At 47.1% G+C, this 16,443-nt stretch overlaps 1 protein-coding gene across 1 annotated transcript; it reads left to right on the top strand.

Moving 5' to 3' along the window:
- Window positions 1–361: 361 nt before the first annotated feature.
- On the top strand, window positions 362–4,191 carry PIERCE1 (piercer of microtubule wall 1). Its single transcript, XM_069747481.1, has 3 exons — window positions 362–607; window positions 2,882–2,960; window positions 3,907–4,191. The coding sequence occupies exons 1-3, from the start codon at window positions 426–428 to the stop codon at window positions 4,093–4,095; spliced, it is 450 nt and encodes a 149-aa protein (XP_069603582.1). The 5' UTR covers window positions 362–425; the 3' UTR covers window positions 4,096–4,191.
- Window positions 4,192–16,443: the final 12,252 nt, after the last annotated feature.

Consider the following 16,443-nt stretch of genomic DNA (forward strand, 5'->3'; position numbering starts at 1 on the left):
TCTATAATCTGCAGAGCCCAGCTCATTGGCACCATTAGGCGGCAGTGAATGGCGCAGGACGACCCCTCACTGCGGATGATACATACAGACGTGTATACACCCTCACCCATCCCTTGTAGATTGTGAGCCCTCGCGGGCAGGGTCCTCTCTCCTCCCGTACCAGTTGTGACTTGTATTGTTCAAGATTATTGTACTTGTTTTATTATGTATACCCCTCCTCACATGTAAAGCGCCATGGAATAAATGGCGCTATAATAATAATACATAGCTGCTGCTGATGAGGCCGAACACACGGGGGGGGGGGGGGGGGGGGGCTCTGTGCAGTGAGGTGACCACCCAGATCACATGATCCACACTGGCCACTCCCTCCATTGTATTCATGAAAGATACTGTTGCCTTTTGGTGGTTTCCTAGCAACTATCTCCATGACGCTGGAGCCAAAACATCAGGCTCAAGGGATTTCTGTGCAGCTGCAGTTGGAGGACACAATGTCTGACCCCACAGAACCCCAGGCGCCCACAAGCCCAAAAACCAGCGACTACTACCGGGTGCAGCCTGACCTGCCTGCCAGGTTTAATCATCCGGACACGTGGAGAGGAGGATACAGGTAAATGGACGGAGGCAGCAAATACACTACTGGGACACATACAAGTCCTGGGGTTGTGACTGAGTGACAAGTCCTGCGCTTAGCTAAAGGCGACAGGGGATTAGTGGCTGATTGCTGAGGGTCCGACCGCTAAGGTCCAAAGAACAGGGGTCTCTGGGACTCCGAGAACGGGGTGCAGAAAGTGCAGCGCTCGACTACCTCCATCCCATAGAGGATTGCTGCTCTCAGCCCTCGAACCCCAAGCGATCAGCAATTTTCCCCCTGGAATTAATGATCAGCCAGCTGTGCCGGAAACAGATCGAACAGCCAGGAGGGGACGATTGGGATCATTAACCCTCTTAGGCCGGCCTCACACTCAGCGTATAAAAATACAGTCCGTATTTTACAGCCGTAATACGCCACAAAATTCAAAAAATGGTGATCCGTAAGTACTCCGTAGGCAGGGTGTGTCAGCGTATTTTGTGCATGGCATCTTCCGTACGTAATCCGTATGGCATCCGTACTGCGCGATTTTCTCGCAGGCTTGCAAAACCGACATACGGACATACAATGGATCCATGTTCTCAAAAAATCGTAAAAACATATATACTGCCTATATAGATATATATGTCAGTTAGACACATATATATATATATATATATCATACAGCGCTAGACAGCTTGAAATTCAATTGCCGGCTTTTCCTATCTCCTTCTCAAACCCGACATGATATGAGACATGGCTTACATACAGTAAACCATGTCATATTCCCTTTTTTTTTGCATATTCCACACTACTAATGTTAGTAGTGTGTCTATGCAAAATTTGGGCGCTCTATTAAAGGGTTAAATCGCGGGAAAAATTGGCGTGGGCTCCTGCGCAATTTTCTCCGCCAGAATGGTGAAGCCAGTGACTGAGGGCAGATATTAATAGCCTGGAGAGGGTCCATGGTTATTGCCCCCTCCCCCCCCCCTGGCTTAAAACATCTACCCCCAGCCACCCCAGAAAAGGCACATCTGGAAGATGCGCCTATTCTGGCACTTGGCCACTCTCTTCCCATTCCCGTGTAGCGGTGGGATATGGGGTAATGAAGGGTTAATGTCACCTTGCTATTGTAAAGTGATATTAAGCCAGATTAATAATGGAGAGGCGTCAATTATGACACCTATCCATTATTAATCCAGTAGTATGAAATGGTTAAAAGATACACACACACATTATTACAAAGTATTTTAATGAAATAAATACACAGGTTTTTGTAATATTTTATTATACTGGTAATCCACCTGAAGACCCTCGTTCTGTAAAAAAGGTAAAATAAAAAAACAACAATATCCCATACCTTCCGTCGTTCTGTCATGTCCCACGATGAAAATCCATCTGAAGGGGTTAACTAATTTTACAAGCAGAAGCTCTGCTAATGCAGCCGCCCCTGCCTGTAAAAACCCTGCGAATGAATGGAATGCAGGCCAGTGACCTGTGAATACCTTCAGTCGCGGTGATGCGCCCTCTGCTGGATGTCCTCATATGAACTTGAGCGTAGGAAAATATTCTGAAAAGTTCCCAGACATTTATCTTAGCTATTCTATTCTAACCTGTCAGTGTGATTTTACTGTACACCGCACTGAATTGCCGGCTTTTCTATAGAACACCGCTGCGTATTTCTCGCAAGTCACACTGCTGGTCCGTGTGTAATCCGTATTTTTCTGGCCCCCATAGACTTTCATTGGCGTATTTTTTGTGCAATACGGTGACAAACGCAGCATGCTGCGATTTTCTACGGCCGTAGAACACGGATCAGCAAACTACTGCTGATAGGAGCTGGGGCATAGAGAATTATTGTACCGTATGCAATTCGTATTTTCAGCACTTCTCATACGTCCGTAAAACACGCTAGTGTGAGGCCGGCCTTATTACTGCTGCAGAAGAGAAAAATTGCTTCCCATTGGTGCGGATATGTAATGAATGTATGTGTTACTCCATGCCGGCCCCCAACATACCGCCATTGTGATGCCCTGCTATAATGTCTTTTTGTGGTGGACCTCTACGTAGGAAGATCAGCCTCACTTTCATATAGATTGAAGCCACTGCACCCAGAGGCGAAAAATAAACTTTTTTTTTTTTATTTTAGCATGAAGCCCTGTGGGGCATTCCCTGGTGTACACGCTAACTGGACACTCGACCGTAGTCTGCACAGATCCGGCAGGACGATGATAGGAGAGGTTTTCCTAGCAGACATGTACCCCACATTTTTGGATTGGTGAAGATCACTTAAGTTTTACTTATTTTTTTCAGATCAAAACCGGGGAATCCGCTGTACAGGACAACAAACCAGACGTATGGGAATAAACCGCCGACCGTCCACGAGATGCCGGTGAGACACTGGAATCCGCTGCCGTCTGATTCTTTATAGTCTTTACATTGCCGGAGGGAGAGGCTAATGAAAAGGGGTCTAACGTAGAATTGAGCGAATATGTTCAGAATCTGTCATCAAATCTGAATTTGCCATATTGCTACCCTATTCGTTCCGAATTTATTATTTTTTTTGTAAATTCTTTATTTATGAATTTCGTGCCAAATTTATGTTCGATGATCGGTACCAAACATATTCGGTCATTTCTACTCCCATTCACTCCAATGACGTTCAGCAAATATTGCAAAAACAATATTCACCGCCAATCATAATCGGAACCGAATTTTTTAAAAATTCGCTCAACTCTAGTCTTAAGCTGAGACCCTCCCTCTGTGACAGCCATATTGTCTAATAGGGCACATATATGGGGATTACTCAGATGGGATGCCATTTCTCCACCTATTGTGCCTGAATAAAGCATCAGCCCCACCTGAGGCTGATAGGGCATCATGGAAAGTTGTAGTTTGAGGGACCTTGTTCTGTGGTTTGGGGCTCTTTTCTGGGGGATGTCCATCCTCCACTCTGCTACATTGGATTCCTACAAGTGATGAGCGAGTGTACTTGTTGCTCGGGTTTACCTGAGCACGCTCAGGTGGTCTCCGAGTATTTGTAACTGCTCAGAGATTTAGTTTTTGTTGACACAGCTGCATGATTTACAGCTGCTAGCCAGCCTGAGTACATGTGGGGGTTGCCTGGTTGCTAGGGAATCCCCACATGTATTCAAGCTGTCTATCAGCTGTAAATCATGCTGATGAGGCAACGAAAACTAAATCTCCGAGCATTTACAAATATTTGGAGACCACCAGAGCGTGCTCGAGAAAACCCGAGCAACGAGTATACTCACTCCTCACTAATTCCTATGCAATGAGTGATTCCACGTTATTAATAGCATTTTGTCTATTTCCAGACCACATTTAATGGAGTATCAGATAAGTTTTCAGAAACTGCAACCAAGTGTGGAATGTTCCGGAACCATGGATTTAACACGTACATTGAGAAGAGCTTTGTGACCGGTCCGGACAATCTCATCACTGCCGACGACCGGCTAAATTTCCACAGGAGCTATAACATGAGTGGCCCGTCCTTCAGCGCCTGATCAACGACTACAGACAAGACTGAGGCTGTATAAACTACGAGCTGAATGACTACTACCTTGCATTCATGTCTGGAAATAAAATAACCAAAAAACTTCTCTCACCCATAAAACTTAAGAAAAAGTATAAATGCAAATCAGCAATCCTGGGAAACAAAAGATTGCATTCAGTCATATTGGGGAGTAAGTGACAGCGATCACCAATAGTTGAGAACTAAAGAGCAATCAGCGATAGTGGTGAACAAAAGAGAACAATCAGGGATAGAGGGGAGCAAAAGAGAACAATCAGCAATAGTGAAGAGCAAACCAGAACGATCAGCAATAGTGTGGAGTAAGAGAGCGATGAGGGATAGTAGAGAGCGAGAGAGGGATCAGCAATAATGGGAAGCGAAAGAGAGTGATCAGTAATAGTGGAGAGCAAAACACAACAATCAGCAATAGCGGGGAGCAAAATAGAATGATCAGCAATAGTGGGGGCAAGTGAAAGAGTGATCAGCAATTGTGAGGAGCAAAAGAAAATGATCCATAATAAAGGGTAGGAAAAGAGATAGTTATCAGGGATAGTGAGGAACAAAGAGCAATCAGTGATAGCGGGGAGCAACATAGAGTGATCAGGGAAAGTGGGGAACAAAAGAGAGCAATCAGGGATAGTGGAAAGCAAATGAGAGAACGATCAGTAATAATGGGGAGCAAGAGAGCGATTAGCAGTAGTGTAGAACTAGAGAGTGATTAGTACTAGTGTTGAGCAAAAAGAGAGCGATTTGCAATAGTCGGGAGCAGAAGAAAGTGATCAGTAATAGTGAAGTGTAAAAGAGCAATCAGTGTAGTGGGGTGCAAAAGAGAGCCATCAGTGATAGCGGGGAGAAAAAGAGAAAAATCGGCAATAGTGAAGAAAAAGAGAGCGATCAAGGATAGTGGGGAGCAAGAAAGAGTGATCAGGCATAGTGGGAAGAGCAAAACAGGATAGTGGGGATCTAAAGAGCGATCAGCAATACAGGGAAGCAAGTGAGAGCAATCAGTATTAGTGGAGAGCAATAGAGAGTGATCAGTCATAGTGGGGAAAAGGGAGTCATCAGCGATAATGGGAGTAAGGCCGGAGTCACACTTAACGTATGAAAAATCGGTCTGAGTCTCTCGGCCGAGAGTCGCACGAGTGTTCTCGGAATGGTCATCCGTGTGTAATCCGTTTGCAATGCGATAATGCGATTTTCTTGCACCTATGTATCCGTATGACATGCGTATGGCTTTACATTTCTCACTGCTTTTCCTCACTGAATTTAATGGCTGAATGGGCTGAAATGAGAAAAATGTGTTTGTATTTCTTGCAAGTCACACGGATGGACCGTGTGGTGTTCTGATTTTTTTCTCGCACCCATAGACTTGCATTGGCGAGACTCGGGTGATATACGCGTACAATGGCAGCATGCTGTGATTTCACTCGCATGCTGAATAAGCCCAAGAAAAAAACTGTGCCGGAAGCTAACCCATAGATTAACCCCTTCATGACCGTGGGATTTTTTGTTTTTCCGTGTTCGTTTTTCACTCCCCTCCTTCCCAGAGCCATAACTTTTTTATTTTTCCGTCAATTTGGCCATGTGAGGGCTTATTTTTTGCGGGACGAGTTGTACTTTTGAACAACATCATTGGTTTTACCATGTCGTGTACTAGAAAACGGGAAAAAAATTCCAAGTGCGGTGAAATTGCAAAAAAAGTGCAATCCCACACTTGTTTTTTGCTTGGCATTTTTGCTAGGTACACTAAATACTAAAACTGAGCTGGCATTATGATTCTCCAGGTCATTACGAGTTCATAGACACCTAACATGACTAGGTTATTTTTTACTTAAGTGGTGAAAAAAAATTCCAAACTTTGCTAAAAAAAAAAAATTGCGCCATTTTCCGATACTCGTAGCGTCTCCATTTTTCATTATCTGGGGTCGGTTGAGGGCTTATTTTTTGCGTGCCGAGCTGGCGTTTTTAATGATTCCAATTCGGTGCAGATACGTACTTTTGATCGCCCGTTATTGCATTTTAATGCAATGTCGCGGCGACCAAAAAAAGGTAATTCTGGCGTTTCGATTTTTTTTCTTGTTACGCCGTTTAGCGATCAGGTTAATGCTTTTTTTTATTGATAGATCAGGCGATTCTGAACGTGGCGATACCAAATATGTGTAGATTTGATTTTTTTTTTATTGATTTATTTTGATTGGGGCAAAAGGGGGGTGATTTAAACTTTTATATTTTTTTCACATTTTTTTAACTTTTTTTTTTTAACTTTTGCCATGCTTCAATAGCCTCCATGGGAGGCTAGAAGCAGGCACAGCACAATCGCCTCTGCTACATAGCAGCGATCTGCTGTTCGCTGCTATGTAGTAGAAAATCAGGTGTGCTGTGAGCGCCGACCACAGGGTGGCGCTCACAGCTACCGGCGATCAGTAACCATAGAGGTCTTAAGGACCTCTATGGTTACAATGGAGAAGCATGGCCGACCCCCGATCATGTGACAGGGGTCGGCGATGACGTTATTTCCGGCCGCCCGGCCGGATGCAGTAGTTAAATGCCGCTGTCTGCGTTTGACAGCGGCATTTAACTAGTTAATAGCGGCGGGTGAATCGCGATTTTACCCGCCGCTATTGCGGGCACATGTCAGCTGTTCAAAACAGCTGACATGTCCCGGCTTTGATGCGGGCTCACTGCGGAGCCCTGCATCAAAGCAGGGGAGCTGACATCGGACGTACTATACCGTCCGATGTCAGTAAGGGGTTAACAGTGGTCCGAGTGCTATGCGATGTTTTCTCACATTGTACTCATCCGTATTCTACACTAGTGTGACCCCGGCCTAAGAGACTAATCAGCGATAGTGGGGAGCAAGAGAAAGTAATCAGCAATAGTGGGGAGCCAAAGAGAGCGATCAACTATGGTGGGGAGTAAGAGAGCGATCAGTCATAGTGAAGAAAAGGAAGTCATCAGCGATAATGGGGAGCAAAAAAGAGCTATCAGTTATAGTGGGGAGCAAGCGAGAGCAATCAATAATAATAGGGAGCAAAAGACAGCGATCAGCAATAATGACGAGCAAGAGAGAGCTATCAGGGAAAGTGAAGAGCAAGAGTGAGAGATCAGCAATAGTGGGGAGCAAGAGAGAGTAATTAGCAATGGAGGGGAGCAAAACAATGCTAGTAGCAATAATGAGACGCAAGAGAGAATGATCAGGGATAGTAGGGAGGACAGAGTGATCAGGGTTAGCAGGGAGGACAGAGTGATCACGAATAACGGGGAGGACAGAGTGATCAGGGATAGCGGGGAGGAAAGAGTGATCAGGGATAGCGGGAAGTACAGAGTGATCACGGATAGCGGGGAGGACAGAGTGATCACGGATAGTGGGGAGGACAGAGTGATCACGGATAGCGGGGAGGACAGAGTGATCACGAATAGCGGGGAGGACAGAGTGATCAGGGATAGCGGGGAGGAAAGTGATCAGGGATAGCGGGAAGTACTGAGTGATCACGGATAGCGGGGAGGACAGAGTGATCACGGATAGTGGGGAGGACAGAGTGATCACGGATAGTGGGGAGGACAGAGTGATCAGGGATAGCGGGAAGGACAGAGTGATCAGGGATAGCGGGGAGGACAGAGTGATCAGGGATAGCGGGGAGGACAGTGTGATCAGGGATAGTGGGGGGGGGACAGAGTGATCAGGGATAGCGGGGAGGACAGAGTGATCAGGGATAGCGGGGAGGACAGTGTGATCAGGGATAGCGGGGAGGACAGAGTGATCAGGGATAGCGGGGAGGACAGAGTGATCAGGGATAGTGGGGAGGACAGAGTGATCAGGGATAGTAGGAAAGACAGAGTGATCAGGGATATTAAGGAGGACAGAGTGATCAGGGATAGCGGGGAGGACAGAGTGATCAGGGATAGTGGGGAGGACAGTGATCAGGGATAGTGGGGAGGACAGAGTGATCAGGGATAGTGGGGAGCAAGAGAAAGTAATCAGCAATAGTGGGGAGCCAAAGAGAGCGATCAACTATGGTGGGGAGTAAGAGAGCGATCAGTCATAGTGAAGAAAAGGAAGTCATCAGCGATAATGGGGAGCAAAAAAGAGCTATCAGTTATAGTGGGGAGCAAGCGAGAGCAATCAATAATAATAGGGAGCAAAAGACAGCGATCAGCAATAATGACGAGCAAGAGAGAGCTATCAGGGAAAGTGAAGAGCAAGAGTGAGAGATCAGCAATAGTGGGGAGCAAGAGAGAGTAATTAGCAATGGAGGGGAGCAAAACAGTGCTAGTAGCAATAATGAGACGCAAGAGAGAATGATCAGGGATAGTAGGGAGGACAGAGTGATCAGGGTTAGCAGGGAGGACAGAGTGATCACGAATAGCGGGGAGGACAGAGTGATCAGGGATAGCGGGGAGGAAAGAGTGACCAGGGATAGCGGGAAGTACAGAGTGATCACGGATAGCGGGGAGGACAGAGTGATCACGGATAGCGGGGAGGACAGAGTGATCACGGATAGCGGGGAGGACAGAGTGATCAGGGATAGCGGGAAGGACAGAGTGATCAGGGATAGCGGGGAGGACAGAGTGATCAGGGATAGCGGGGAGGACAGAGTGATCAGGGATAGCGAAGAGGACAGAGAGATCAGGGATAGCGGGGAGGACAGAGTGATCAGGGATAGTGGGAAGAACAGAGCGATCAGGGATAATGGGGAGGACAGAGCGATCAGGGATAATGGAGAGGACAGAGCGATCAGGGATAGTGGGGAGAACAGAGTGATCAGGGATAGTGGGGAGGACAGAGTGATCAGGGATAGCGGGGAGGACAGAGTGATCAGGGATAGTGGGGAGGACAGAGTGATCAGGGATAGCGGGGAGAACAGAGTGATCAGGGATAGCGGGGAGGACAGAGTGATCAGGGATAATGGGGAGGACAGAGTGATCAGGGATAGTGGGGAGGACAGAGTGATCAGGGATAGTGGGGAGAACAGAGTGATCAGGGATAGCGGGGAGGACAGAGTGATCAGGGATAGCGGGGAGAACAGAGTGATCAGGGATAGCGGGGAGGACAGAGTGATCAGGGATAGCGGGGAGAACAGAGTGATCAGGGATAGTGGGGAGGACAGAGTGATCAGGGATAGTGGGGAGAACAGAGTGATCAGGGATAGTGGGGAGGACAGAGTGATCAGGGATAGCGGGGAGAACAGAGTGATCAGGGATAGCGGGGAGGACAGAGTGATCAGGGATAGCGGGAAGGACAGAGTGATCAGGGATAGCGGGGAGAACAGAGTGATCAGGGATAGTGGGGAGGACAGAGTGATCAGGGATAGCGGGGAGGACAGAGTGATCAGGGATAGCGGGGAGGACAGAGTGATCAGGGATAGCGGGGAGGACAGAGTGATCAGGGATAATGGGGAGGACAGAGTGATAAGGGATAATGGGGAGGACAGAGCGATCAGGGATAATGGGGAGGACAGAGCGATCAGGGATAATGGGGAGGACAGAGCGATCAGGGATAATGGGGAGGACAGAGCGATCAGGGATAATGGGGAGGACAGAGCGATCAGGGATAATGGGGAGGACAGAGCGATCAGGGATAATGGGGAGGACAGAGCGATCAGGGATAATGGGGAGGACAGAGCGATCAGGGATAATGGGGAGGACAGAGGGATCAGGGATAATGGGGAGGACAGAGTGATCAGGGATAACGGGGAGGACAGAGTGATCAGGGATAATGGGGAGGACAGAGCGATCAGGGATAATGGGGAGGACAGAGCGATCAGGGATAATGGGGAGGACAGAGCGATCAGGGATAATGGGGAGGACAGAGCGATCAGGGATAATGGGGAGGACAGAGCGATCAGGGATAATGGGGAGGACAGAGCGATCAGGGATAATGGGGAGGACAGAGGGATCAGGGATAATGGGGAGGACAGAGTGATCAGGGATAGCGGGGAGGACAGAGTGATCAGGGATAATGGGGAGGACAGAGTGATCAGGGATAATGGGGAGGACAGAGTGATCAGGGATAATGGGGAGGACAGAGGGATCAGGGATAATGGGGAGGACAGAGTGATCAGGGATAATGGGGAGGACAGAGTGATCAGGGATAATGGGGAGGACAGAGTGATCAGGGATAGTGGATACAGAGGGGTGTCGGATGTAGCAGGGGATACACCATTGTTCTTTTTTTCCACATTTTGTCATTATTTTGGCAGGGTGTAATGGGAGCTACATTTGCTGTGTACTTTGCTATAGAATATGTTGGCTCTTTGTATGGAATTGTAATAACAAATAAGTAGTTTCTAAACTGAATGAAAACTTTACAAACATTTTATTCTGAACTGGAAATATAACACAATGGAGATGTCCTTGAAGACAACGTATGGTTCTCTGGGTGCAGCACCCGTATAGTGGAGCATCCATGGCCCCTCAGCAATAACATTCAAAGATTCGTTACTTGGGTTGTCCACCTTTGGGAACAATTTTTTTTCTTCCTTAAGTGCATGTAATTGTGGCTAAAAATCATTTTTATAATTTGGTGTCATTAAAAATGTTTGCCTTCTATAGCTGCGGCATTATGACGTTTGTTGCTGACTGCAGAATCAGGTAATGGGGTCGGCCACATTATCTTTATTTATCAGATGTGTTGGCGACATGATTAGCGGCACTGACCATTGTACAGGTATGACAGGTTCTCCGCACAGACTGCACAGTCCATACTGGCTGCGGGGTGGAAGAGCATGTGACCAGACACGCCCATCAGCCTCCTCCAATAGAAAGGCAGCATTCTCATGTGAGGTTTTCGGTTTGAGGAGGCTGATGGGCGTGTCTGGTCACATGCTCCTCCACCCGCAGCCAGTATGGCCGACTCCATTACCTCATTATGCAATAAACAGTGCAATACCACGGCTGCTGGAGGCAAACCGGGCAAAATGTTTAATGAAGCGCAAATGCAAAAATTATTTTTAGACCCAATTTCATGCATTTAAGTAAGAAAAAAATTGTTCTCTTCTCAAAGGTGGACAACCCCTTTAAGGAACGACATTTAGTCCAACTATTAAATGGCCTCACAATTATTACGAGGACACCAGCAAAGCGCTCACTGTCAGCACAGAATGACTGTTCAAACCGGGAACAGGCGCTCGGTACATCACGGTGCGGCCAATTAAGTACACCTTCCCACCCGCTTGTTTTCCATCTATCCGCACCCCCTCCCTCTTCTTTGATTGACAGCTCTGGCTTTATAAAGTCAGAGAACGGCGGAGATAGATGGAACAAAAGAAGGTGGGAAAATGTACTTTAAGGGGTATTCCCATCTGCAAGATCCTACCCCAATATGTAATAGATGTAATAATAATAATGTTAGCAAATCCCTCAGATTAGAACTGTAGTATAGTTCTTCTTATTCGCTATGTCTTTTTCCTCATGGGTAGGCATTGCAGGACATTAGGAATCCACTAGGAACTAGTTTACTGTCATTATATCAGTGGTTGTAACCATGGATACCAAAGGTCCTGCAATGCCTGCACATGAGGTAAGCGACATAGCTAATCAGAAAAACTATACTACATTTTTATTTGGAGGTATTTTCTAATATTATTATTACACCTTCTACATATTGCGATAGGATCTTAGAGATGGGAATAAACCTTTAGTTGTTTGACCGCACCATGGAGCGCCACGTGGCTGGGCTTGAACAGTCGTTCTGTGCTGAGAGTCCCTTTAAACCAGTGTCACACATATCCGGTATTCACAATCCAAGTACACAATGTCCCAGAGGTGTATAAGAGGATGTTCCGTTCAGGTCCGGACCGGACATTGCAGACTTGGACATGTGACACCGGCCTTAACAGGACAATACAGAAAAAAATAAAAGCAACATAAAGAAATAAGAGTTCCCTCCTTCCTATTCACACTGGTGTCAGTCTCTGGGGCCCCTCATCCTCAGCAGCTGTGGCCCCATCTATGATCCTGGTGTGACCTGACACAATAACAATTAATGAGGAACATAAACAACACTAACACAGCAGCCAATCAGCAGCCCTTGTGAGAAATCCTTCCATCTGATTGGTTGGTTTCTGACATCTTACAATAATACAGTGTAACAGTAATCTTCTAATGCACAATCTATAACCGCTCACCCCATTATATGCCCCCTAGATGTCTGTACAACAATTATCCACATCATTAAACTTAAACGGGTATTCCTATCTGCAAGATCCTATCCCCATATGTAATAGGTGTAATAATATTGCCAAGTACCTTGAATTAGAAATGTAGTATAGTTCTTCTGATTCATTATGTTGCTTACCTCATATGCAGGGCATTGCAGTAGCAGGTATCCATGGTTACAACCACAGATATAGGGACAGGTAGTTAGTTGTTAGTGGGTGTAACCAAGGATACCTAAGCTATTGCAATGCGTGTACATGAGGTAAGTGGCATGGCAAATCAGAAGAACTATACATTTCTAATTGGAGGTATTTTCTAATATTATTACTATTACACCTGCTACATATTTAAATAGGATCTTGGAGATGAGAATACCCCGTTAACTGTAGGCAATCACTTTACGGAAGTGTAACAGTGCTTTTTCCAGAATATATTGGGGGGAAATGCTTAAATGTCCATTCCTTGCACTGCATTATTAGTGGAAGTGCTTCCTATTACTATGGGGGGGCCAAACAATTACATGGAGGATCAGTGGCAACTGTGATTGACCGACTCCGGGGGAAGGCGGAGAACACTGGGGTGCCGCACATCCCCCCGCTAATCAGCAGCAGACATTCCCTATTAATAAAAAAAGAGCAAAAATGAGGGAAAGTTAAAACAACAAAATGTGAGAACAATCCGGGTATCAGTACACTAGCATCCTCTCTCTACTGCTCACTGTTATCAGCCATTTCAGGAAGCGGAGAGGGGACCGTAGGACAGTTGAGTACAATCTATTACTCCCTGTTATCAGCCATTACTGGGGAGGGAGGAGGTGTACTCAACAGTCTTAGGCTGCCGTCACACTATCAGTATTTGGTCAGTATTTTACATCAGTATTTGTAGCCAAAACCAGGAGTGGGTCATAAATGCAGAGGTGGTGCATATGTTCCTATTATACTTTTCCTCTAATGGTTCCACCCCTGGTTTTGGCTTACAAATACTGATGTAAAATACTGACCAAATACTGCTAGTGTGACGGCAGCCTAACAGTCGCCTATCCCCAGTAATGGCTAATAACAGTATGGCTATGTGCAGACGTTGCGGATTTGCCTCTGGAATTTTTTGTGCGGATTCTGCCTCTCATGGCAGAAAACGCAGGTACAGATTTGATGTGTTTTTATGCAGATTTTGTGCTGAATTGCTGTGGATTTACTGCGGATTTTGTGCGGATTTCATGCGTTTTTACCTCTGTGGATTTCTATGATGGAATGGGTACAAAAACGTGGCAGATCCACAAAAATAAATTGCATGCTCTTCTGTCTGTCCTTCTTTCTGTCACGGATATTCATTGGTCGCGGCCTCTGTCTGTCATGGAATCCAAGTCGCTGATTGGTCTCGTCAGCTGCCTGTGATGGCTGCCACGACCAATCAGCGACGGCCACAGTCCGATTAGTCCCTCCCTACTCCCCTGCAGTCAGTGTCCCCGGCGCCCGCTCCATACTCCCCGCAGTCACCGCTCACACAGGGTTAATGCCAGCGGTAACAGACCGCGTTATTCCGCGGGTAACTCACTCCGTTACCGCCGCTATTAACCCTGTGTGACCAAGTTTTTACTATTGATGCTGCCTATGCAGCGTCAATAGTAAAAGGATCTATTGTTAAAAATAATTAAAAAAAATCTTTATATACTCACCTTCCGCCGCCTTTCCCGCTCCTCGCAACACTCCGGTAACCACTCCATGCAAGCGGCAGGTTCCGGTGGCAAGGATGGTATGCGACAAGGACCTGCCATGACGTCACGGTCATGTGACCGCGACCTCATCACAGGTCCTGCGCGCCTCCGCGAGAAGGACCTGCCATGACGTCACGGTCATGTGACCGCGACGTCATCACGGGTCCTGCGCTACCAACCCTGGGACCGGAAGCTGCCGAGTGCACCGCACACAGGCGACATGTCTACAAGGGCTCCCTCGGAAGGTGAGTATATGTTTATTTTTTAACCTGTGACATACGTGGTTGGGCAATATACTACGTAGCTGGGCAATATACTACGTGACTGGCCAATATACTACGTGGCTGCGCAATATACTACGTGGCTCTGTGCTGTATACTACGTCGCTGTGCAATATACTACGTGGCTGTGCTGTATACTACGTCACTGGGCAATATACTACGTGGCTCGGCAATATACTGTGTGGCTGGGCAATATACTATGTGGCTGGGCAATATTCTACGTGACTGGGCAATATACTAGGTGACTGGGAAATATACTACGTGGCTGAGCAATATACGTGGCTGGGCAATATACTACGTGACTGGGCAATATACTACGTGACTGGGCAATATAGTACGTGACTGGGCAATACACTACGTGGCTGGGCAATATACTACGTGGCTGGGCAATATACGTGACTGGGCAATATAGTACGTGACTGGGCAATATACTACGTAGCTGGGCAATATAGTACGTGACTGGGCAATATACTATGTCGCTGGGCAATATACTACGTCACTGGGCAATATACTACGTAGCTGGGCAATATAGTACGTGACTGGGCAATATACTACGTGGCTGGGCAATATACTACGTGGCTGGGCAATATACTACTTGGGCTGTGCAATATACTACGTGGACATGCATATTCTAGAATACCCGATGCGTTAGAATCGGGCCACCATCTAGTATATACATAAACCAACATCACAGAAAACAACCTACTTACTCACCACCCGAGGCTCAAGTTTGATGCCTGCAAACCTTCTATTTCAGGGAACAGAAATACAAAACAAAAATGTAGGGTGTAAAGACATCAGACCACCACCAGGATATAGGAGCGCTAACGGACGAAGGAGAACCCCCTCCAGAGATGGGCCGCCCTCCGGGCACCCAGTCTTTCGCACTCCAGAGAACACACCTTCACCAGGGCACCTAGGATGCTGCTACAAACTTCATCTACACGGAGGATTTTACTCTGTGTCAAAACTAAAACTTGTGCATTCCACGTGAAGTACCTGACCACTGCGCTGACTAAGAATAAAGTGGCTCAGTCCCTTCTCCCAAGGTCTCTGAACACTCCATAGGCCCACTCGGCATAGGACAGAGTGGCCAGCCTCGGCCAACCAATGGAAGCGCCCACCCTGTTGTACACCTCTGTATACTGGGACAATGAAGCAGGAAGTGCTCCATGCTTTCCCGCATGGTAGCACAAGCCTCACGGGGACAATTCCTGTCCTCGGAGCTCCTGTACTTCAAATTGTCCCTCACATACAACTTACCTTGGAAGCAGCACCAAGTCAAGTCCCAATACTTCTTGGGGATCCTGCTAGAATTTAACAAACTCAACCCAACCTCTAGATCCCAACTTGGGCAATCCTTGAGGACCAATGGTTTCTGAAAATGGGAAAGCAAGACCCGCTTGTTGAGGAGTTTCCTCAGGAGGGACCTCGCATCCCACATTCCCAGACCCCACCGGCGCATCATTTTCAGAATCGGGGTAACATAAGCCGGGAGATGCCCGTGTGGTGTGCGAAGATCCTTCAATCTTCCCCATCTCCCATTCCTGAAGGAAAGGCTGAAACCATCCCTTGCAGGAGAATACCCACGGAGGAGCCCTCTCTTTCCAGAGGTTTGCTATGTTAACTTTCAAAAAGGTGTTCACTAGGAACATCACGGGGTTCACTATATTCAACCCCCCTAGTCTCTTCGTGCAGGAAGTGACCTCCCATTTGTCTAGGTTCAGTCTATTCCCCCATAACATCTGGTAGAACAGACTGTAGACCCGTGTCCAGAGAGGCTCTGGCAAGACACAGACGCTGCCCAGGTAGATTAGCAAGGGGAGCAGGAAAGCTTTGCACAGTTCAATCCTTTCCCTCAGGGTCAAAGACCAACCCTTCCATTGATCCACTCTTTGGGCGACACCTTTGATTTGGACTTCCCAGTTTTTCGTAATCACCCTGGCCAAAATCGATGCCTAGGACTTTGGCATGTTCTTGGGGTTCGGGGAGGGTGTCCGGAAGATTAAACGCGGGATCCCCGCCTCCCAGCCAGAGACTCTCAAACTTGTCCTGGTTGACCTTGGACCTGGATGCCTCCGAGTAGCTCTCCACTTCTGAAATCTCCACCATCGCCTCCTCTTGCGAAGAAACAATGACAAAAACGTCATCCACATAGGCCACTACCCTCAGGATAGCCTCCGGCTCC

This window comes from Ranitomeya imitator, chromosome 2, assembly GCF_032444005.1.
Source record: "Ranitomeya imitator isolate aRanImi1 chromosome 2, aRanImi1.pri, whole genome shotgun sequence".
Classification (NCBI taxonomy): domain Eukaryota; kingdom Metazoa; phylum Chordata; class Amphibia; order Anura; family Dendrobatidae; genus Ranitomeya; species Ranitomeya imitator.

What these genes read in the sequence shown, in the direction of transcription:
- PIERCE1 (XM_069747481.1), top strand. Translation starts at nt 426, where the DNA reads ATGACGCTGGAGCCAAAACATCAGGCTCAAGGGATTTCTGTGCAGCTG. An exon ending in ACGTGGAGAGGAGGATACAG is followed by an intron (nt 608 to 2,881) that starts GTAAATGGACGG and finishes TATTTTTTTCAG; the next exon opens with ATCAAAACCGGGGAATCCGC. An exon ending in CGACCGTCCACGAGATGCCG is followed by an intron (nt 2,961 to 3,906) that starts GTGAGACACTGG and finishes GTCTATTTCCAG; the next exon opens with ACCACATTTAATGGAGTATC.